Source organism: Symphalangus syndactylus, chromosome 4 (genome assembly GCF_028878055.3).
Source record: "Symphalangus syndactylus isolate Jambi chromosome 4, NHGRI_mSymSyn1-v2.1_pri, whole genome shotgun sequence".
In the NCBI taxonomy this organism is placed as follows: Eukaryota; Metazoa; Chordata; class Mammalia; order Primates; family Hylobatidae; genus Symphalangus; species Symphalangus syndactylus.
The window spans coordinates 101,828,025-101,851,894 of record NC_072426.2 but is presented as its reverse complement, the minus strand read 5'-3'; the positions used below and the strand labels follow the sequence as shown (position 1 = coordinate 101,851,894).

Here is a 23,870-nt window from a genome sequence, read left to right as displayed (position 1 = left end):
ATGGTGGTGATGGTTGCACAACATGTATATAATTAATGCCACTGAACTATACACTTAAAAATGGTTATGATAGTAAATTTTATGTTGTGTCTATTTACCATAACTTTTTTAAAAAACAAAGATGCATTAAAATTTAACTCAGGACTAAGATAAATGACTTACACTTTATTGCTGTTTCCTACTAAACAGTAAAGGGTATCATTTAGCCTGCATCATTTTTTTTATAGCCAAACTTTTAAAATCCATGATCTGCCTTAACAACTTTGAACTTCTAAAAGTCTTACAACTAAGTAATGTAAATTCAAGCACAGGAGGACACCAGCTTCTCCAAATCCCCTTCTCTGGTTGAACTAACCAGAATTTAAAATTATTGGCTGGGCGCGGTGGCTCACGCCTGTAATCCCAGCACTTTGGGGAGCTGAAGCGGGCGGATCACGAGGTCAGGAGATCGACACCATCCTGGCCAACGTGGCGAAACCCTGTCTCTACTGAAAATACAAAAATTAGCCGGGCATGGTGGTGTGTGCCTGTTATCCCAGCTACTCGAGAGGCTGAGGCAGGAGAATTGCTTAAATCTGGGAGGCAGTGGTTGCAGCGACCTGATATTGTGCCACTGCACTTCAGCCTGGGCGACACAGTGAGACTCTATCTCAAAAAAAAAAAAAAATTATCAAGAAAAAAAGAAATATTGCCTATTAAAGTCTCAAAACTATATTCTAAGTTTAAGGACTTGTAAATACAGTTATGTGTTGCTTAATGATGGGATATGTTCTGAGAAATGCATCATTAAGTGGTTTCATTGTTGTGTGAACATCACAGTGTATTTACATAAATCTAGACGGTATAGCTGACTACGCACCTAAGCTATATGGTATAATCTATTGTTCCTAGGTTACTAACCTGTACAACGTGTTACTGTACTTAATACTGTAGGCAATTGTAACACAATTGTAAGTATTTGTGTATCTAATCATCGAAAAGGTACAGTAGGCCAGGCACGGTGGCTCATGCTTGTAATCCCTGCCCTTTGGGAGGCCAAGGGTGGGTTGATGATCACTTGAAGTCAGGAGTTCAAGACCAGCCTGGCCAACATGGTGAAACTCTGTCTCTACTAAAATATAAAAATTAGCCAGGTGTGGTGGTGGGCACCTGTAATCCTAGCTACTTGGGAGGCTGAGGCAGGAGAATCATTTGAACCCAGGAGGCAGAGGTTACAATGAGTAGAGATTGTGCCATTGCACTCCAGCCTGGGTGACAGCAAGACTCCATCTCAAAAAAAAAAAAAGAAAAGAAAAAGAAAAGGTATAGTAAACATATGGTATTACAATCTTTTGGACCACCTTATATATGTGACTGAAGCACTGTTATGCAGAGCATGACTGTACAACAGAATTTAAGTAAAAATAAACTTTGTTATATGCTAAAACCAAAGTCAAAAGAAAAAATGACAGCCTGGGAAAATATATTTGCAACTCATATTACAAATGGCAAATCACTTTAATTTATTAAGAGCTAGAACTGAATAATTTTTTAAAAGCCCAGAACCCCCAAAACGAGCAAAGGATATACATATAAAGGTAACAGAAAACAAAATACAAACTGCTTTTTTTTTTTTTTTTTTTTTGAGGTGGAGTCTCACTCTGTCACCCAGGCTGGAGTGCAATGGCACGATTTCAGCTCACTGCAACCTCACCCTTTTGGGTTCAAGCGATTCTCCTGCCTCAGCCTCCTGAGTAGCTGGGACTACAGGTACATGCCACCATGCCTGATTAATTTTTTTTTTTTTTTTTTTTTCAGAAGAAGTCTCGCTCTTGTCCTCCAGGCTGGAGGGCAATGGCATGGCATGATCTGGGCTCACTGCAACCTCTGCCTCCTGGGTTCAAGCAATTCTCCTGCCTCAGCCTCCTGGATAGCTGGGATTACAGGCGCCTGCCACCATGCCTGGCTAATTTTTGTATTTTAAGTAGAGACGGAGTTTCACCATGTTGGCCAGGCTGGTCTCGAACTCCTGACCTCAGGTGATCCATTGGCCTCTCAAAGTGCTGGGATTACAGGCGTGAGCCACCATGCCCGGCCAATTTTTTGTATTTTTAATAGAGACGGGGTTTCACTGTGTTGGCCAGGATGGTCTCAATCTGACCTCAAGATCTGCCCACTTCGGCCTCCCAAAGTGCTGGGATTACAGGTGTGAGCCACCGTGCCCAGCCAAACTGCTCTTAAACTTATAAAAACTTGCTCAATTTCCCTCATGCTTAAGTTAATTAAAACTATGCCATTTTCCAGTGCCAGTTGACAAAAAAATAAAAACTCAAGTTTGATAACACACATGAATTTGGGAACTTACGAAGACAGACACATTCCTGCTGGTGGTGTAAACTGACATAACTAGAATTAGACAAAATCTAACTACATTACTATACCCTTGACTCAGCAATCATATTTCTAGGAATTTACACTTATATAACATGAATGTACAAAGTTACTCACTGCAGCACTGTTTATTAATAGCAAAAGATGAGAAACAACATAAACATCTATCAACAGGGTACTGATTGATTAATTACGGTACATCCATTCACATAATAGACTATTATATAGCAGTAAAAAATAATAAGGAAATACTCTGTATAGTCCATAAAAAAGGGAAGTGAGGCTGGGCACAGTGGCTCATACCTGTAATCCCAGCACTCTGGGAGGCTGAGGCAGGCAGATTGCTTTAGCCCAGGAGTTTGAAACAAGCCTAGGCAACATTGTGAAATCCCATCTCTACAAAAAATACAAAAATTAGTCAGGTGTGGTGGTGCATACCTATAATCCCAGTTACTCAGGAGGCTGAGGTGGAAGGCGACAGAGCCAGACCCTGTCTCAACAAAATAAAAAGATTTAAAAAGTTCATATTTTTATTGGTTTGCACATGGACCAAAAATTCCCTGAAACACTAAACAATATAGGTTGTTATTTGTTGATGGTGATTGGACCTAGGCACAGATGGGGTAGGAATCTTTTCACTATATATATCTGTTTATACTTTTTGATGCTTGAATTATATGACCATACTTTTTTTTTTTTAAGTTAAAGAATTAAAATTGGTTGGCCAGGCACAGTGGCTCACACCTGTAATACCAGCACTTTGGAAGGCCGAGGTGGGAGGATCACCTCAGGCCAGGAGTTCGAGACCAGCCTGACCAACACGGAGAAACGCTGTCTCTACTAAAAATATGAAATTAGCCTAGCGTGGTGGCACATGCCTGTAATCCCAGCTACTCAGGAAGCTGAGGCAGGAGAATCGCTTGAACTCAGGAGGCAGAGGTTGCGGTGAGCCAAGATTGTGCCATTGCACTCCAACCTGGGCAACAAGAGTGAAACCCCGTCTCAAAAAAAAAAATTAAAATCGGTTAAAGGCAAGGAAAATAAAAATACCCAACAACCCGGTTACCACAACAAATCACTATAAGAGAAAGGAAGTTTAGTAACACATGGAAATGTAAAGATCAAAGGGCTCCCGAATTACTCAGAGTGGGACACCAATAAATTGAACTTTTTTTTTTGACTGGGAAAACACAGAGTAGGGAAAACATCTTAACATTTATTGAATATTCATTATTGTGAACTGGTTCTAAGTGAGATGAGAAGTGCCAAATAAGACTACCGCTATGGTTTAAATATGTCCCCCAAAGTTCATGTGTTGGAAACTTAATCCCCAATGTAATAGTGTTGAAAGGTGGGACCTTTAATTAGGCCATGAAGGTTCTGCTCTCGTAAATTGACTAAGGCCCTTACTGTGGGAGTGGGTTAGTTATCGGGAATAGATTCCTGATAAAAGAATGAGTTCAGCCTCTTCCCTCCCTCTATCTCTTTTGCACACACACGCATTCTCTCTTGTCCTTATGCCTTCTGCCATGAAATAATGCAGCAAGAAGGCACTCACCAGATGTGGGCCCCTCAGCCTTGGACTTTCTAGCCTCCAGAACTGTGAGCCACATATATCTCTGGTCTTATAAATTTCCCAGTCTCAGATATTCTGTTACAGCAACACAAAATTGACTAAGACAACTACATTGCAATTTCAGATGACTAAAACTTATAAATTTCCTTTAAAACATACATGTAAGTTTCTCATAAGCTTTCAAATACAGGTATTCTTCTGATTATATGTATAGGAACTAACTAGCAGGTAAAGCTTTTTTTTTTTTTTTTTTTTGAGGTGGAGTCTCGCTCTGTCGCCCAGGCTGGAGTGCAGTGGTGTGATCTTGGCTTACTGCAAGCTCCACCTTCTGGGTTCACGCCATTCTCCTGCCTCAGCCTCCTGCGTAGCTGGGACTACAGGTGCCTGCCTGCCACCATGCCCGGCTAATTTTTTGTATTTTTAGTAGAGATGGGGTTTCACCGTGTTGGCCAGTATGGTCTCGATCTCCTGACCTCGTGATCTGCCCTCCTCGGCCTCCCAAAGTGCTGGGATTACAGGCATGAGACACTGCGCCCAGCCTTTTTTTTTTTTTTTTTTTTTTTTTTTTTTTTAAGAGAAATGGTCTTGCTCTGTCACCTGGGCTGGAGTGCAATGACACAATCATAGCTCACTGCTACAGCCTCGAACTCCTGGGATCAAGTGATCTGCCCACCTCAGCCTCCTGAGTAGCTAGGACTACAGGCGTGCACCACCATGCCCAGCCTTTTTTTTTTTTTTTTATTGTAGAGACAAGAGTCTCACTTTATTTCCCAGGCTGGTCTCAAACTCCTGGCTTCAAGTGATCCTCTTACCTCAGTCTCCCAAAGTGCTGTAATTACAGGCATGTGTCACCACGCCCGGCCCCGATAAAGCTATTTTGTAATAAAGTTCTTAGGCAAGCAATCAACTACCTTTTGAAGTTATGCAAGATAGACCTACTTTACAAGAGTAAAGTTTACAGTGATTTAATTATAAATAAAAAGTCCTCATTTATAGTAGAAAGATTTCTTTTTTTTGAAGTTTCTTGAGTCTCAGTATCTTTCAAACAGTAAAAAATTTAAATTCATGAAAAGGATTGCTGGGCGCGGTGGTTCATGCCTGTAATCCCAGCACTTTGGGAGGCCGAGGCGGGTGGATTGCGAGGTCAGGAGTTTGAGACCAGCCTGACCAATATGGTGAAACCCCGTCTCTACTAAAAATACAAAAATTAGCTAAGCATAGTGGCGCGTGCCTGTAGTCCCAGCTGCTCAGGAGGCTGAGGCAGGAGAATTGCTTGAATCTGGGAGGCGGAGGTTGCAGTGAGCTGAGAGCTAACATAGTGCCACTGCACTCCAGCCTGGGCAACAGAGCAAGAGAGAGCAAAAAAAAAAAAAAAAGAAAAGGATCAGTCACTTTTGAAGAGTAATAGGAAACCAATTCATCATCTTGAAAACTGGTAAATTACAGAAAAAAAAATCAAGCATTTATCATAACTGCCTTTCTTATACAAACTGAACTACCATGTAACTAAATAATATATGAGGTAAGTGTCTCCTTTTAAAAGTATTCAAACTAGTACATGAAAAAGAAATAATAGAATATCAGCAACCTTCAATGAATTGATATAGTCATTAAGCATCAGTAGAGGCTTACATCATAAAAAAAGAGATAATCAGATATTATGTGTTTCCTATATAGCCTTGTGAAAGAAATCAAAACAATGAGTTTAATCAAGCCTTTAGATCCAACTCCCAATTTTCAGGCAATGTAGAGCAATATGCTGAACTGTACCATGAGAACGCAATCAGAAAAATCTAGATCGTGAGAAACCGTACAGGTCAAATAACCTAAATTCTTCATGAAATAAATTATAAGGAAAATAAAGGGATGGAAGGCAACTTATTTTTTTTCTTTTTTACAGATTGATTGATTGATTTTTTATTATTATACTTTAAGTTCCAGGGTACATGTGCACAACGTGCAGGTTTGATACATAGGTATACATGTGCCATGTTGGCTTGCTGCACCTATCAACTTGTCATTTATATTATGTATATCTCCTAATGCTATCCCTCCCCTAGCCCGCCACCCGCCAACAGGCGCTGGTGTGTGATGTTCCCTGCCCCGTGTCCAAGTGTTCTCATTGTTCAATTCCCATCTATGAGTGAGAACATGCAGTGTTTGGTTTTCTATTGGAAGGCAACTTATTAAAGGTACTTCAAATAAAAGAACTATAGGGTCTACAGATACATATTTGGATAATAAAATTATTTTAAAGGCAGAAGGAGTAATTACTATAAACATAAGCATAATGATTACCAATAATGCAGGGAGGAAGGCCTTGTGATTAGGACACATTTGAAGGGGTTTCTGGGTTGGGTGGTCAAGTATTATTTTTGACTTAGGTACTAGTTACAGTGTGTTTGCCTTTTAATAAATGTAGTAAACCACATATTTGCTTTGCATGATTCTCTGTATCTGTGTTTTATTTTAAAATAATTTTTATTTATTTATTTTTAAGACAGAGTCTCACTCTTGTCGCCCAGGCTGGAGTGCAGTGGCACAATCTTGGTTCACTGCAACCTCTGCCTCCCAAGTTCAAGAGATTCTCCTGCCTCAGCCTCCTGAATAGCTGGGATTACAGGCACCCACCACCACACGTGGCTAATTTTTGTATTTTTAGTAGAGATGGGGTTGGCCAGGCTAGTCTCAAACTCCTGACCTCAAGTGATCAACCCACTTCGGCATCCCAAGGTGCTGGGGTTACAGGTGTGACCCACCATGCCCGGGCAAAAATGAAAAATTTTTTTAAGCAAAAAATATTATGTACAGCTATGTTTTTAAAAATGTGCTATTCTCTTTAAAAACCTGAATCATTAAATATACAATCAACTCCCCCCGCCACCAATGTTGGGTGGAAAGTGAAATACTTACTCCACAGTATTCAAGCATGTGAATAATTTCTTCTTCATAAACTGTCTGGGTATAATATTGCTTTTCCAGCTCCCTCCAATTAATTGATTTACTCAACACACCCTGAAATAATAAGCTAAATTAAGATCAAACCACATCATAAGGCAATTTGCCCAATACTTTTATTATTATTACTGTGTGAGACTACCTTTTTTTTTGCAGACGAAGTCTCACTCTGCTGCCCAGGCTGGAGTGCAATGGCACTATCTCAGCTCACTGCAACCTCCACCTTCTGGGTTCAAGCAATTCTCCTGCCTCCGCCTCCCAAGTAGCTGAGACTACAGGCATGTGCCACCACGCCCAGCTAATTTTTGTATTTTAGTAGAGACAGAGTTTCACCATGTTGGCCAGGCTGGTCTTGAACTCCTGACCTCAGGTGGTCCACCAGCCTCAGTCTCCCAAAGTGCTGGGATTACAGGCGTGAGCCACCATGCCTGGCCTAAGACTGCCTATCTTTAGCCTGCTTGTAAGGTTGGCCCTTAACTGGAGTCTGGGAACTTGACCAGTAAACAGCTTTCTACACTTACATAAAACTTTTCCTAAATGATAAGAGTGGGTCACTGTACCTAAACTGCTTATATAAACAACGCAGTTTCTGCTGAACACCTGCTTTCCTTTTGAATTTTTGGTGCATGCTAGGCAGAAGTTATCTAAGTCACTAACCCCTGATAAGAACTCTGGACTGCAAGGCTCCGGAGCTTCACTGATGGACAGCACTTTGCACTTACTGTCAATAATTATTGCTGGAAGAATTAAGCATGAACTGTAGCCGGGCGCGGTGGCTCACGCCTGTAATCCCAGCACTTTGGGAGGCTGAGGCGGGTGGATCACGAGTTCAGGAGATCGAGACCACGGTGAAACCCCGTCTCTACTAAAAATACAAAAAAATTAGCCGGGCGTGGTGGCGGGCGCCTGTAGTCCCAGCTACTCGGAGAGGCTGAGGCAGGAGAATGACGTGAACCCGGGAGGCGGAGCTTGCAGTGAGCCGAGATTGCGCCACTGCACTCCAGCCTGCGTGACAGAGCAAGACTCCGTCTCAAAAAAAAAAAAAAAAAAAAAAAAGAATTAAGCATGAACTGTAACACTCCACTAGGAGAGGACTCTTGGAAGCTTGTTCTTGGTTTCCTTTGGACTCTACCTCATGCGCTTTTTCCTTCTGTTGACTGTGTTGTATCTTTTGCTGTAGTTAAGCCTTAATCATGATTACGACTATATCCTGAGTCCTCTAATTCTTTCTTTGAATCACCAAAGCTGAGGGTGGTTTTGGGGACCCCCAAAAAACAATTACCTCTAATTATATATAGCTACCTAATATTAATTACAATTAAATTACCGTAGTGAAGACCCCAGATGCTGTGGACCAAGACAGGCATGGAATCAATGGCATGGGCTTAGGCCAGTTGGATACCGCTAAGGAAGCCATCTGTAATATAACAGATAGTTTAGAGAGCTTCTATTTAGAGTTTCTATTCATTAAAATAAAAATATTTAATATTAATAAGCATTCCGTGCAGTAAATAGTTGGTCAGATAAACACAAAGTCTGTAAACATTCGTGAGAATGTCTAGCCACCTCATTAACTTTCCCAAATCATAAATTCAACAACGTTTAATTTCCCCTTTAGAAAGCAATAAAATGTAATACAAAACTTTAAGTAACCTCAAGACCATTCACTGAGAGCTACTTTCTACTGTGTAAATATGGAGCAAAGATGCCGAGATGTAGATGCTGGGCAGCAGGGTAAACACACTCATTACTTAAGTGACTTGCCAGATAGAGCAAAATCACAACTATAAAACATCAGACCATTGAGGTTGACTGAGTATGCCATGAATTCGGTGAACTACAAAGCAGATTATATAATAGATCTAAAATAATGTAATGTGTGTGATTAGAGAAGGTAAAATTACTCTCCCTTTTGGAGAAGGGAAAATTTTATCTTCTGGAAAAGTTACTTTCCCTTCTGGGCTAGAGGAATCGGAAGGGAAAGGCAGGCTTCATGAAAGGAGTGAGTCTTCTAGAGGAATGAAAGATAGGGTCTTGTCTTCCATAGAAAGAAATCAGCATGATCAAAGGCAAGACTGTGAGAATGCACAGGGTCTCATAGGGAAACGGCCAACATACTTCAGTTGGGATGGTCAATAGGCACATGTGGCCAATGGAGTGAGGAGGATAAGTAGGGCTAGAAAGATTGATCAAGATCAGATTAGAGGTCCTTTGTTCTATAGATAATCGGGAATTAATAAAGAGGTCTGAGCAAAGGAGTAGTATTGTCAAAGAAGTGATTCAAAGAAGGTAACATGATAGTAGTTTACAGGATTGAATACAGAAGGGGAGAGCTGAGGTTAGGAAGATCAGTTAATAGGCAGTAATCCAGGTGAAAGTTATAAGGACCTGACCTAGGTGATAACAATGGAAACACTACTAGGTAGGAAAATAAATCCTTTTCCATCTTTTGTTTCACTGTCACGTAGTTGTTTTGAATTTTTTTTTTTTTTTTTGACATGTAGTCTTGCTCTGTTGCTCAGGCTAGAGTGCAGTGGTGCGAACTCAGCTCACTGCAACCTCCGCTTCCTGGGTTCAGGCGATTCTCCTGCCTCAGCCTCCTGAGTAGCTGGGATTACAGGCGTGTGCCACCACACCCGGCTAGTTTTTGTATTTTTAGTAGAGATGGGGTTTCACCATGTTGGTCAGGCTGGTCTTGAACTCCTGACCTCAGGTGATCCGCCCGCCTTGGCCTCCCAAAGTGCTGGGATTACAGGTGTGAACCACTGTGCCCAGAGTAGTTTTGAATTTGAGTACGTTTTTGAACTTAATTTTCTAATTCAAGAGACATACAGAAACTTCATATAATAATAATTATTATTTTGAGATAGAATCTCGCTTCTGTCTGGGTCACCTAATCAGGAGTGCGGTGGTATGATCACAGCTCACTGCAGTCTCAAACTCTGGGGCTCAAGTGATCCTCCCACCTCAACCTCCCATGTAGCCACAACTACAGAGATGTACCACCATGCCTGGCTAATTTTTTAAACAATTTTTTTTGTAGAGACAGGGTGGATCTTATTACGATGTTGCCTAGGTTGGGGTATGATTATTTCTTAGGCCAGGTGCAGTGGCCCACACCTATAATCCCAGCACTTTGGGAGGCCAACTTGTGTGGATCACTTGAGCCCACACACAAACAAAATACTAATAATTTTTTAAAAATGTACTGAGTGACTAATATGTGCCAAGTAATAAACCAGAGCATATTCCTGGCCCTCAATATCTCAAATGCTTCATGGAGAAAACAGACTGCTAAACAAGTCAGTAAAGTACAGTAAAAAGTTACTAATCAGAGTTTGAAGTATAGTCTGGAGGTAAGGCTGGGTGTCACAGCTGAAACAGAAGTGTAAGTTGTTAATCAGCTAGGTGAAAGAGAATAATGGAGCACTAGAGGGATGCTAGCATGTGACACAGCTGGAGCCCAGTGTGCATGCAAGCTTTTGGCAGGTTTTGATCAAGACAGAACAAAGACTAGAGTTAGAAAGATCACTGTAGTTAGGGTGTGGAGGAGAAATGGTTAAGACAAAGATTAATAAAAGAAAAGACTAGAGACAGAGAAAGCAATTAGGAATCCATTTTAGTACACTCTAAAAGGCAGACAAAAAGTAAAATAGGTTGGTGGTACTAGGGAGACAGATAAATGGAAAGTATTTTCCAATTCAGCTATCTTGACCAACATAACAGCAAAATTGGGCATTTATACTTGAGACTTGAAAAGTTAAATTTTATAATTAATTTGTATTAAATCTAATATCTGAGATACAACTGTGGAGTAGTACAGTCAATAAATCGTACAAAAATTAACATCATTACTTCATAATTGGAATAAGAGTTTGGAATGTTTCTGCTTCCTACTTTTACTAAAACTAATTCTATACCTAAAGTGAATTTTTAAAATAACCAGGTTCTCTAGATCTTACAAACATAAACATAATTAAATGTAAGCAGAAATAAAAAGGCTTACATGTCCTCCCATGGATATTCCAGTCATTCCTAATGGGCCGTAACCTTCCCTCTCTAGCCAGTGCAAGAGAGCTGCAGATTCTAAAACAAGAGCTCCTCCCATCACAAAAAGGTCGGACACATTTTTTAAGCTGGACCTTCTAGCCTCACAAAACAAAATAGAAAATGATTATTTTATGTATTTACATGCTAATATATGCAAACTTACAACAGGCTGCCAGACTTCATGTATTTCTTTAAAGGACCAGATAGTTAAGTAAAACAATGTAATAAATTGGAATTAGGGCCAGGTGTGGTGGCTCACACCTGTAATCCCAGCACTTTGGGAGGCTGAGGCAGGGGGATTGCTTGAGGTCAGGAGTTCAAGACAAGCCTGGGCAACATGGTGAAACCTTGTCCTTACTAAAAATACAAAAATTAGCAGGGCATGGTGGCGCATGCCTGTGATCTCAGCTATGTGGAAAACTGAGGCATGAAAATCGCTTGAATCTGGGAGGCAGAGGCTGCAGCGAGCTGAGACTGCACCACTTCACTCCAGCCTGGGCAACAGAATGAGACCCTGTCTCAAAAAAAAGAAAAAAAAATGGAATTACACAGCTGCTAACATTGGATTACATATCAAATCACCTAAAACTTAACAAAAAAGGTGTTCCTGTTCTATAGCACATAATCTTTACTGAAATTATTATAATAGAATTTAAAGCATAACTTTTTATTTTTCTTTGAGACAGAGTCTTGCTCTGTTGCCCAGGCTAGAGTTGCGGTGGCATGTTCTTGGCTCACTGCAGCCTCCACCTCCTGGGTTCAAGTGATTCTCCTGTCTCAGCCTCCTGAGTAGGTGGGATTACAGGCGTGCGCCACCACGCCTGGCTAATTTTTGTATTTTTAGCAGAGACAGGGTTTCACCATGTTGGCCAGACTGGTCTTGAACTCCTGAGCTTAAGTGATCTGCCTGCCTTAGCCTCCCAAAGTGCTGGGATTACAGGTGTGAGCTACCACACCAAGCCTTAAAGCATAACTTTTAAAAAAGGCAATATAAATAAAGAATTTAACCAAACACTAGGCTCATGTATTACTGAAATCTTAAATATGTTGCTTATTTTCACAAAATACACAATTTATGAATATAATAAAATATAAAACAAATACGTTTTTATAAATATACATGTTTTAAATAAAGACCAATTCAACTGGAATTTCATTTTTAGAAGCTAATTTTACACAGAAGTATATTTCCTTATAAAAAGTATTTAAGCTGGGCGCAGTGGCTCACGCCTGTAATCCCAATACTTTGGGAGGCTGAGGTGGGCAGATCAGGAGGTCAGGAGTTCAGGACCAGCCTGACCAATAGGATAAAACCCTGTCTCTACTAAAAATACAAAAATTAGCTGGGCATGGTGGCGCGTGCCTGTAATCTCAGCTACTCAGGAGGCTGAGGCAGGAGAATCGCTTGAGCCCGGGAGGTGGAGGTTGCAGTGAGCCAGAGATTGCGCCATTGCACTCCAGCCTGGGTGACAGAGTGAGGCTCCATCTCAAAAAAAAAAAAAAAAAAAAAAAAGTATTTAAATATATCTTTTTGGGTCCTAGAACCATCCGTATATAGTGATCAAAATAAATATTATTACTAAAATGACCAAATTAGAATCTACTTTTCAAAATGTAACTTGTATTAAGATACACATAACTGGTTACTGGATGAAACCTTGCCAAAGTGTACAAAAATTCATTTTACCAATGATTATTTATCATATGCCTACACATAACATGTGCAAAGAACCAGGTGCCAGAAGGAATGCCAAGTGTGAAAAAACAAAATCTTGGCTCCCAAAGAGCTTACTTTCACTGTCCTACCAAGTCCTCTCAGAGCTCTAAGTCCAGAAGGGAGGGTTTCTCTTTATGGAAACTATGCTATCCTTCGTCCAAACAGATCATAGTCATGCTTCATCAGGAAAAAAAAAAAATTATTCTTATCTTTGTTTCCTATCCTCAAGTTATTTTTCTATTTATGATTATACAATTTCCCCAACTTTTTCTTTTAGCCTTGTATGGGAGCCTCGAATTCTCAGGTTCCCCAGTTTGCTCTTTTAGTAGAAGTTACTGATAAGAAATTCTGGGACAGTAGTTATTTATAATGGTAGACTTGGTCTCAAATTGTTTCAGCACTTTTGATGCAAACAGACTTAAGATGGCTTTTTAAAAACAGAGAGCGACAGAAAGAGAAGTATCTGTGATTTAAATCGCAAACCATTTCTTTTTTCTTTTTTCTTTTTTTGAAACGGAGTCTTACTCTCATTGCCCAGGCTGGAGTGAAGTGGCTCGATCATGGCTCACGACAGCCTCGACTTGCTGGGCTAAGGTGATTCTCCCACCTCAGCCTCCTGAGTAGCTGGGAGTATAGGTGGGCACCATCATGTCTGGCTAATTTTTTTTTTTTTAGATGGAGTTTTGCGCTTGTCACTCAAGCTGAAGTGCAATGGGGCAATCTTGGCTGACTGCAACCTCTGCCTCCTGGGTTCAAGTGATTCTCCTTCCTCAGCATCCCGAGTAGTTGGGATTACAGGTGCCCACCACCATGCCCAGCTAATTTCTATATTTTTAGTAGACAGGGTTTTACCCTCTTGGCCAGGCTGGTCTCGAACTCCTGACCTCAGGTGATCCACCTGCCTTGGCCTCCCAAGTGCTGGGATTATAGGCGTGAGCCACTGAACCTGGCCATTTTTTTTTAGGGGCGGGGGGTATATTTTGTAGAGACAGGGTTTTGCCATGTTGCACAGTCTGGTCTTGAACTCCTGGACTCATGCAATCTGCCCATCTCAGCCTTCCAAAGTGCTGGGATTACAGGTATAAGCCACCGCACCCAGTCAGTAAGCCATTTCTTATGATGAATTATTAGAGAAAAATCAAACAAATACATAGGGCCATTATTATATTTCTTGACTTGAGTATACAGTATGTGATAGAATATTATTATTATTATTTTTTTTTTTTTTTGAGACGGAGTCTTTCTGTGTCCCCCAGGCTGTGAGTGCAGTGGCGCGATCTCGGCTCACCACAACCTCCACCTCCTGGGTTCACGCCATTCTCCTGCCTCAGCCTCCCGAGTAGCTGAGACCATAGGCGCCCGCCAACACGCCCGGCTAATTTTTTGTATTTTTTAGTAGAGACGGGGTTTCACTGTGTTAGCCAGGATGGTCTCGATCTCCTGACCTCGTGATCCACCCGCCTCGGCCTCCCAAAGTGCTGGGATTACAGGCTTCAGCCACTGCGCCCGGCAGAATATTTTATAAACATTATAATTCTCACAACACTTCTACATGGAAGAAATTACATAGTATTCCCATTTTATGAATGAGGTAATTAGTAAACAACATGTTACAATTCCAACCTATGTCTGTATGACTCCAAAGTCAGTCTTTCTATTAAACCCAGGCTGCCTCTCACTAGACCTCAATAAACTCCTCTTGGTTTTTAACCAATTTATGGATAAGGTAAAAATTACATACCTAATTCTGAATTCTGGGCTTGGTTCCAAAGTGGAAATTCTTCAGCCGGGCGCGGTGGCTGCCGCCTGTAATCCCAGCACTTTGTGGGGCTGAGGCGGGAGGATCACCTGAGGACGGGAGTCCAAGACTAGCCTGACCAACATGGAGAAACCCTGTCTCTACTAAAAATACAAAATTAGCCAGGCATAGTGGCGCATGCCTGTAATCCCAGCTACTCGGGAGGCTGCGGCAGGATAATTGCTTGAACCCAGGAGGCGGAGGTTGCAGTGAGCAGAGATTGCGCCATTGCACTCCAGCCTGGGCAACAAGAGCGAAACTCCAACTCAAAAAAACAAACAAAAAAAAAAAAGTGGAAATTTTTCAACTACTTAGCTTGGCCTTTAATTTTTCACAAGGTTTCACAAAGTTCACTATAAACTATCAAGGTTCATTCTTCGTAGTATACCGGTTTGCCTCCACCCCATCCTACTTTCATCTATACCTCTTTCATGCTATGACCACATAGAACATGGGACTTCCAAATCTACATCTCCAGCACTTTCCAACTGCCTACTTGATTTCTCCACTTGCAGGTTTAACAGAGATTACAAATTTGACACATCCAAGTCAGAACTTTTTTTTTTTTTTTTTTTTTTTTTGAGACGGAGTCTCGCTCTGTCGCCCAGGCTGGAGTGCAGTGGCGCAATCTCGGCTCACTGCAAGCTCCGCCTCCCGGGTTCACGCCATTCTCCTGCCTCAGCCTCCTGAGTAGCTGGGACTATAGGCGCCCACCACCCCGCCCGGATTTTTTTGTATCTTTAGTAGAGATGGGGTTTCAGCGTGTTAGCCAGGATGGGCTCAATCTCATGACCTTGTGATCTGCCCGCCTCGGCCTCCCAAAGTGCCGGGATTACAGGCATGAGCCACCGTGCCCGGCCCAGAACTTTTGATTCCCCTCCCACACCTTCCAATTCATACACAAGTCCTATTATTTAAATTTAACTATATCTTGAACTCAGGAAAACTTCTCTCCATTTCCACTACTACCTAGTTAAAGTCACTACTCTTTCCTGCATCATTGCAATAACTTCCTATTTGTTTTCTCTGCTGCTACTCTTGCCCCAGTAAACCAAAGTAGCTAAAGTAGGTTTTAAAAAATATAAATCAGGCCATTCATCTGCTTAAAGTCCTCTAGACACTTCCCATTGCACTTTCAGATCATTCACATTCAAAGCATGATGGCTTTTCACCATCTGGTCCTTGTCTTTTTTTTTTTTTTTTTTTTTAAGACGGAGTCTTGCTCTGTCCTCTAGGCTGGATGCAGCAGCATGGTATCGGCTCACTGCAACCTCCGCCTCCTGGGTTCAAGCAATTCTCCTGCCTCGGCCTCCCCAGTAGCTGGGACTACAGGTGCATACCACCACACCTGGCTAATTTTTGTATTTTTAGTAGAGACAGGGTTTTACCATGTTGGTCAGGCTGGTCTTGAACTACTGACACCAAGTGATCCACCCACCTTGGCCTCCCAAAGTGCTGAGATTACATGTGTGAGCCACTGCACCCAGCCCTTGCCTATCTTTCTGACCTCATCTTGTACTGCTCTCCCCTCCTGATGCTTACAGGGCTTTTCATTTACTTTTCCTTCTCTGTGGCTGATCTTCTTCCAAGTCTTCATGCAGGTGGCTCCTTCTCATTATATTATGTTCTCATATATAATACTGTTACTACACTGCACTCCATATTACTCTTTATACAATTGCCCTGCTTTACTTCATTCACTGGGCATTGATAAATATCTGGAATCACCTTATTTATTGTTATCTATCTCCCACACTAGAATATGAACTTTATGAGAAAATGTTATCTTATTGTTGCAGTATTCCCAGTGTCTAGGGTCAAATATTTATTGACTGAACCAAACCAAACACAATATAGATTATGGAAATGCCTTGGAGTTTATCATTTTAAAAAACTGAAAAGAGTTTATCTTCAGATTTTCTATACTATGCATTGTAAGAATAAAGTGTCTAATTACACAAAGTTAACGTACCTTAAAAAAGAAAAGGTTGGCTGGGCACGGTGGCTCACGCCTATAATCCCAGCACTTTGGGCGGCCAAGGTGGGTGGATCACTTGAGGTCAGGAGTTTGAGACCAGCCTGACCAACATGGGGAAAGCCCATCTCTACTAAACATACAAAACTTAGCCAAGTGTGGTGGTGCATGCCTGTAATTCCAGCTACTTGGGAGGCTGAGGCAGGAGAATCGCTTGAACCCAGGAGGCAGAGGTTCCAGTGAGCTGAGATCGCACCAGTGCACTCCAGCCTGGGCAACAGAATGACTCCGTCTCAAAAAAAAAAACAAAAAAAAAAAAAAAAAGGAAAGGGTTTTATCATTTCTTCATTTACAGTTACACAATTAAACTATATATTAAGTCTACCTGTTAAAATTGTTTATTGTATTTCCTTAACAGACATTAAAATGCAAAAATCTTAAAAATAAAAATTAAAGTCAGTATTGATACTACAGTTTTATAACAGAACTCCCCCCCCATAATATTTAGATATTCAATTTAGAAATGGTTAACTGAAGGCAACCAAAATTTTAATACTGCTGGATATTTGGTAAAAAGACTGCAAAAATGAAGGTGATATATACTTACACTTGGTCCTTGGGTTTCCTGCAGCCATTTAAGAATGTGGGTCAAAGAGAAAGTTTTAAAATAATTAAATAATTTTGTTTGAGAGTACATTAAATAGTTAAATTTTATACAATTTAATACTGAAATAACTCCATTCTAATTATCTAATTATCTAAGTAGGCTGTTTAGAAGTTCTTAAGTTTTCAACTTAATTATTTTCCTTTTTTTAAAAAAAACCCAGCTTTACTGATATATATCACATAGGCTGGGCGCAGTGGCTCATGCCTGTAACCCCAGCACTTTGGGAGGCCGAGGCGGGCGGATCACGAGGTCAGGAGATCGAGACCATCTGGCTAACACGGTGAAACCCCATCTCTACTAAAAATACAAAAAATTAGCCGGGTGAGGTGGCGGGCACCTGTAGTGCCAGCTATGCAGGAGGCTGAGGCAGGAGAATGGCGTGAACCCCGGGGGCGGAGCCTGCAGTGAGCTGAGATCGCGCCACTGCACTCCAGCCTGGGTGACAGCGAGACTCCGTCTAAAAAAAAAAAAAAAATCATATATCACATAATTCAGCCAATAAGGTATACCTATTAATGTTTTCGGCAAATTAACAGGATTGTACAATCTTCAATTTAAATTTAAAATGAAGTTTATTGATTTTTTTATTTCGCTTATAAAATTTTTATCATAGAAAATCCAAAAAGTACAAAAAAGCAGATTAAAGAACAACTACTTTATCTACAGACAACCATATTAACATTTTGGTGTATTTCTCTTTATTCACGGTTTTTTTTTTTGTTTGTTTGTTTTTTTTTAGAGGTGCAGTCTTGCTCTGTTGCCCAGGCTGGAGTGCAGGCGGCTCACTGCAACTTCTGCCTCTTGGGTTCAAGCGATTCTCCCGCCTCAGCCTCCCAAGTAGCTGGAATTATAGGTACACGCCACCACGTCTGGCTAATTTTTGTATTTTTAGTAGAGACAGGGGTTTTGCCATGTTGGCCAGGCTGGTCTCGAACTCCTGACCTCAGGTGATCCTCCTGCCTCAGCCTCCCAAAGTGTTGGGATTACAGGGCGTGAGCCACAGTGCCAGGCCAATGCACAGTTTTTGCTTTGGATTTTGTTTTTAGTTTTTTTTGCATACCTGTGCCACACCATAGAGTTTTATATCCTATTTTCTTTTCATTTTTTTTTGACAGAGTTTCACTCTTTTTGCCCAGGCTGGAATGCAATGGTGTGATCTTGGCTCACTGCAATCTGTCTCCTGGGTTCAAGTGATTCTCCTGCCTCAGCCTCCTGAGTAGTTGGGATTATAGGCATACGCCAGCATGCCAGGCTAATTTTATATTTTTAGCAGAGATGGGGGTTTCACCGTGTTGGCCAGGCTGGTCTTGAACTCCTGACCTCAGATCATCTGCCTACCTTGGCCTCCCAAAGTCCTGAGACTACAGGTGTGAGCCACTGCACCTGGCCTATATCCTATATTCACATCAGAAATACTGGTCATACATTATTGTAAACTTTTTAATAATAACAGTTAAAACTTACTGAATGCTTGTTATTTATCAGGCACTCTTCTAGACAGTATTATCATTTAATTATCTCAATAACCTAAGAGATTATTTCCATTTATCAATGAGAAAATTGAGGTACTAAAAGGTTATGTAACATGTCCAAGGTCACAAAGGTGGTAAGTGGTAGAGAAATAAATATAACACAGGTAGAGAAATAAATGTAATACAACCAATTGCATAAAATTCCAATATTATGAACCGCAGTTTACATAACTATTTCTATTTTAGACATTTAGCTATTTCTAATGCTTTACTAACATGTTTACTAAAGCTATACAAACATGTTGTTGTTATTTAATTTTTTCTTAGTTTTTATTCTTAGAATAAATTTCCCAGAATCAAAATCATTTTGTCAAGGGATGTGATGTTTCAAAGCTCCTGATACATATGGTAAAAAATGTTTTCCCAAACGGTTGAACTAATTTTCAGTCATTAGTAACAAGAGGCACTGTTCATTTCAAAGAAAAGAGGCTGCCCATTTCAAAGCAGCCTCACCAGTACTGATTTTTTTAAAATATTTGATCATTGTCGTTTTAACTCTACATTTATTACCAGCAACGTTGAACATTTCTTTATATCTGTGCATCAGTTTCATTTCTTCTGTGAATAGTCTGACGTCATCTTGAAAATTAAGTTAAGAACTGTCTAAACCTCAACTGATACTGTAAATGCATTTAAAACATGAGTGTTTCCTTAATAGCAAACATTTGACTAATATTAAAATCTAGCATAAGTCTCCCAAGTAATGGAAGTACAATTTCTTTACTGCACAATAGAAGTACAATCCTTATGTTAATTTTTAAAAGGCATGAAATAGTCTTTCACTCCTTTTGATTCTTGCTCCTTAAGTATTTTCTGAACTGATGACTAAATTTAACTGGTTACTATCTATCATTCCTTTTGATGACTAAATATATCAATAAATAAACAAGGCAAAAGATTTCTTAGATATCACAAAGGATATAATAAGGGTTTTCTAACAATAAAGAAGCCATTCGGGCTTCTTTAATCATAGGACGGGCCATTAGTGTTCGTCGCCTCCAGTAATGCTAAGGAAAGAAAAGAACACATACTCAAAAGAATACAGTAGCCACATCTGTTAAGGAGAATATGTTAACAAATTATCTAGAGATTAAGGCATTATAATAAAGTCTTACATGATCTCCTGTTCCAGCAAGATGAATGCATACAGGTCTATATTTGCTGTTCCATTCTTTAGGCACAATAAATTGGAACCTATTTTTAAAAGGATAGACTTATCAATAAAATTGTCTTTAAAGGACTTTCAATAAAAACTTTCAATTCTTAAAAATTTTACATTTAAATTATCTGAGAGAAAAGATCAGTCGAAATTTTAACATTCAAATTGTAATTAACTAAATTAAGTTGTCCAAACGCTACGAAGATATTGTAAATCTGCTTTCTGTTAGGATATTAAAATATTCAATACAACACAAACACAGAATTTATCGTCCCTATTCTTTACCTTGTTCAATATCATAACTTTATAAATACATAAAGAAATTTTCTTATCTTGTAGAGACACCACCATATATAAGCAAGTCTTAAAAGAATTAACTATTGGCTGGGTGCGGTGGCTTATGCCTGCAATCCCAGCAGTTTGGGAGGCCAAGCTGGGTGGATCACCTGAGGTTGGGAGTTCGAGACCAGCCTAATCAACATGGAGAAACCCCGTCGCTACTAAAAATACAAATAAAATTAGCCAGGCATGGTGGCACATGCCTGTAATCCCAGCTACTCCGGAGGCTGAGGCAAGAGAAGCGCTTAAACCCGGGAGGCGGAGGTTGCAGTGAGCTGAGATCGTGCCACTGCACTCCAGCCTGGGTGACAGAGCGAGACTCCATCTCAAAAAAAAAAAAAAAAAAAATAGGAACGGAGTCTTATTCTTTTGCCCAGGCTAGAGGGTGGTGGCATGATTTTGGCTCACTGCAACCACCGCCTCCCGGGTTCAAGTGCTTCTCCTGCCCCAGCCTCCTGAGTAGCTAGGACTACAGGCCCACACCACTGCACCTGGTTAATTTTTGCATTTTTAGTAGAGATGGCGTTTCACCACGTTGACCAGACTGGTCTTGAACTCCTGACCTTGTGATCCGCCCACCTCAGCCTCCCAAAGTGCTGGGATTACAGGTGTGAGCCACCATGCCTAGACAAAAGAAATAATTCTTTAGCTATAGCTCCGACTTTTTCTCTTTGCAAAAGAAATGCTTGGCTGTACAAGCTGTTGATATATCAATAAGATAGTTTATGTTGCCTTTTTTTTTTAAACTTTTAGTATATGATAGACTCTGATTTATTAAAATGTTGATACTTACAAGTAAAGTCAATCCATGCCAGAAAACAAAAAACACAAACGCACAGATAGTTTTCCCTATTTGTCTATTTTTTTTTGGAGACAGGGTCTTGCTGTTGTCCAGGATGGAGTGCCGTGGCATGATCACAGCTCACTGCAGCCTTAACTTCCTGGGCTCAAGTGATCCTCCCACTTCAGCCTCCCAAGTAGCTGGGATTACAGATATCTGCTACCAAGCCCAGCTAATTTTTTATTTTTTTTAGACATGGGGTCTCACTATGTTGCCCAGGCTGGTCTCAAACTGTTAGACTCAAGCGATCCTCCCGCCTTAGCCTCCCAAAGTGCTGGGATTACAGGCATGAGCCATTGCACCTGGCCTTTGTTTTTTTCTTATTGTAGTATTTTGGTCCTCATTTAATGTTTTATGTTTTTTCTTTTAACCTATATGACTTCTCTTTTTTTACTCTGGTGGAATATACATTTTATCCATTTTTTTTTTTTTTTTTTTTTTTTTTTTAGAGACAAGGTCTCACTTTAGCCCAAGGTGGAGTGCGGTGATACAATTACGGCTCACTGCAGCCCTGACCTGCTGGGCTCAAGCAATCCTCCCACCTCAGCCTCCCAAGCAGCTGGGACTACAGGCATGTGCTATCACCCCTGGCTAATTTCTTTATTTCTTTTTTCTTTGAGAGATGGAGTTTTGCTCTTGTTGCCCAGGCTGGAGTGCAATGGCGCGATCTCGGCTCACTGCAACTTCCACCTCCCAGGTTCAGGTGATTCTCCTGCCTCAGCCTCCCGAGTAGCTGGGATTACAGGCATGTGCCACCACGCCCGGCTAATTTTGTATTTTATTTATTTATTTATTTATTTATTTATTTATTTATTTATTTGAGACGGAGTCTCGCTCTGTCGCCCAGGCTGGAGTGCAGTGGCGCAATCTCAGCTCACTGCAAGCTTCGCCTCCGGGGTTCACGCCATTCTCCTGCCTCAGCCTCTCTGAGTAGCTGGGACTACAGGCGCCCGCCACCACGCCCGGCTACTTTTTTGTATTTTTAGTAGAGACGGGGTTTCACCGTGGTCTCGATCTCCTGACCTCGTGATCCGCCCGCCTCGGCCTCCCAAAGTGCTGGGATTACAAGCGTGAGCCACCGCGCCCGGCCTTAATTTTGTATTTTAAGTAGAGATGCAGCTTCTCCATGTTAGTCAGGCTGGTCTTGAACGGCTAATTTCTTTTAATTTTCTGAAGAGGCAGAGTCTCCTTATGTTGCCCCAAATGGTCTTGAACTCCTGGGTTGAAGTGATCCTCCCACCATGGCCTCCTGAATAACTGTGATTATGGACATGAGTCACCACACCTGTCCGTTTTAACCATTTTTAAGTGTATGATTCAGTGGCATTAAGTACAGTAACATTGTTGTGCAACCATCACTACCATCTATCTTCAAAACATTTTCATCTTCCCAAACTGATTTCTCATTTTAATTTCCTTAGCAGTTCATATTTTAGAACTACTATCATAGTAAAAGACTGTACTCTGTCAGCTGAAGATTTGGCCTGAGGTGAATGGATTCTTAGGCAACATAAAACCTCAATTCTGAGCTGAAAACTTTGCTTGGACAGAAGGGGTAGTATCATCCCTTATCCACTGTCAATAAATTCCTGAATAGAACAAAGACAAATAAATTTAGAATGGTTTAAGAATTATGGGCCGGGCGCGGTGGCTCACGCTTGTAATCCCAGCACTTTGGGAGGCCGAGGCGGGTGGATCACGAGGTCAGGAGATCGAGACCACCGTGAAACCCCGTCTCTACTAAAAAATACAAAAAATTAGCCGGGCGTGGTGGCGGGCGCCTGTAGTCCCAGCAACTCAGAGAGGCTGAGGCAGGAGAATGGCGTGAACCCGGGAGGCGAAGCTTGCAGTGAGCCGAGATTGCGCCACTGCACTCCAGCCTGGGCGACAGAGCGAGACTCCGTCTCACAAAAAAAAAAAAAAAAAAAAAAAAAAAAGAATTATTTCTGTGTCGTGCTCATGGGAACTCTTAATTTTCAATCTCATAATGAGAACTGCCACTGTTAACTAACACCTTTGCTCCATTTTGCGTTCTCAGCATTGTCCTGTTTCCCGATATTTTAAAGATTTTGGGGAAATGAAAACACTTAAGAATTTTTTCAGTAGAAAGCTGGACATCTTTGCTATTATTTGTATTTTCCTTTTGTATGTAGTGACTTCATTATTGGATAGTAGCTTTAATAGGAATTTTTTATTGCAGTATTAACTAACTACCCACCTAATTAATTTCAGTAATCAGTCTCTCTGCTCAAATTCGACTGTCTCGTAACAGTCTTCCCCAGTGTCCCATGATGAATGGGTACAGGCCATGTGACTCCTCTGTCACAGCTGACTGGGCCAAGCATAAGCCAAACTAGGGCAATGAGATTTGCTCTTTTGGTAATATGGAATTGGGACAGACTATAGTTAGATTCTGTTGAGGTTTTGGATATGAAAGCTCTGTGGGGCTGTGGTAGCTATGTTTTGTTAGCTGTATGAGAAATGAGGAGGCCAGACTGCCCATGACATAGACATAGGGCATAAAGCAGAAACAAAAGACTGTGCAACAGGGAAGAAGATAAGGGAAGTATCCCCTTGGATCTTGATGGCTTCCCATTTCCCGCTTCTAAAATCTCATGAGGTAGAAAATGCACACAGGAGGTCAGCCTCAGTGGCTCATGTCTATAATCCTAGTGCTTTGGGAGGCCAAGGTGGGAGGATCTCTTGAGGCTAAGAGTTCGAGACCCTATCTCTGCAAAACTAAAAATAAAAAATATTAGCTGGATGTGCTGGAACGTTCCTGTAGTCCCAGCTACTTAGGAGGCCAATGCAAGAGGATCACTGGATCCCAGAAATTTAAGGCTGCAGCGAGCTGTGATCAGGCCACTGTACTCCACCCTAGGTGACAG

General features: G+C 41.0%; 1 protein-coding gene across 17 annotated transcripts in view; it reads right to left on the bottom strand.

Moving 5' to 3' along the window:
* The window catches only part of ABHD18 (abhydrolase domain containing 18), an 80,591-nt gene that overhangs the window by 12,107 nt on the left and 44,614 nt on the right, over nt 1-23,870 (bottom strand). For 9 of the 17 annotated variants that reach the window (XM_063637534.1, XM_063637533.1, XM_063637532.1 and 6 more), the window contains 9 exons: nt 19,759-19,837; nt 19,561-19,650; nt 19,154-19,217; nt 17,052-17,069; nt 16,442-16,736; nt 10,911-11,049; nt 8,232-8,321; nt 6,860-6,961; nt 2,674-2,766 (listed from right to left, as the gene is read on the bottom strand). In XM_063637534.1, coding sequence (XP_063493604.1) covers nt 2,674-2,766; nt 6,860-6,961; nt 8,232-8,321; nt 10,911-11,049; nt 16,442-16,736; nt 17,052-17,069; nt 19,154-19,217; nt 19,561-19,650; nt 19,759-19,837 — 970 coding nt within the window. Of the gene's footprint in view, nt 1-2,673; nt 2,767-6,859; nt 6,962-8,231; nt 8,322-10,910; nt 11,055-16,441; nt 16,737-17,051; nt 17,569-19,153; nt 19,224-19,560; nt 19,651-19,758; nt 19,838-23,870 lie in introns of those variants that run through there. The other 8 variants (XM_063637535.1, XM_063637542.1, XM_055275905.2 and 5 more) reach the window with 7 other exon arrangements.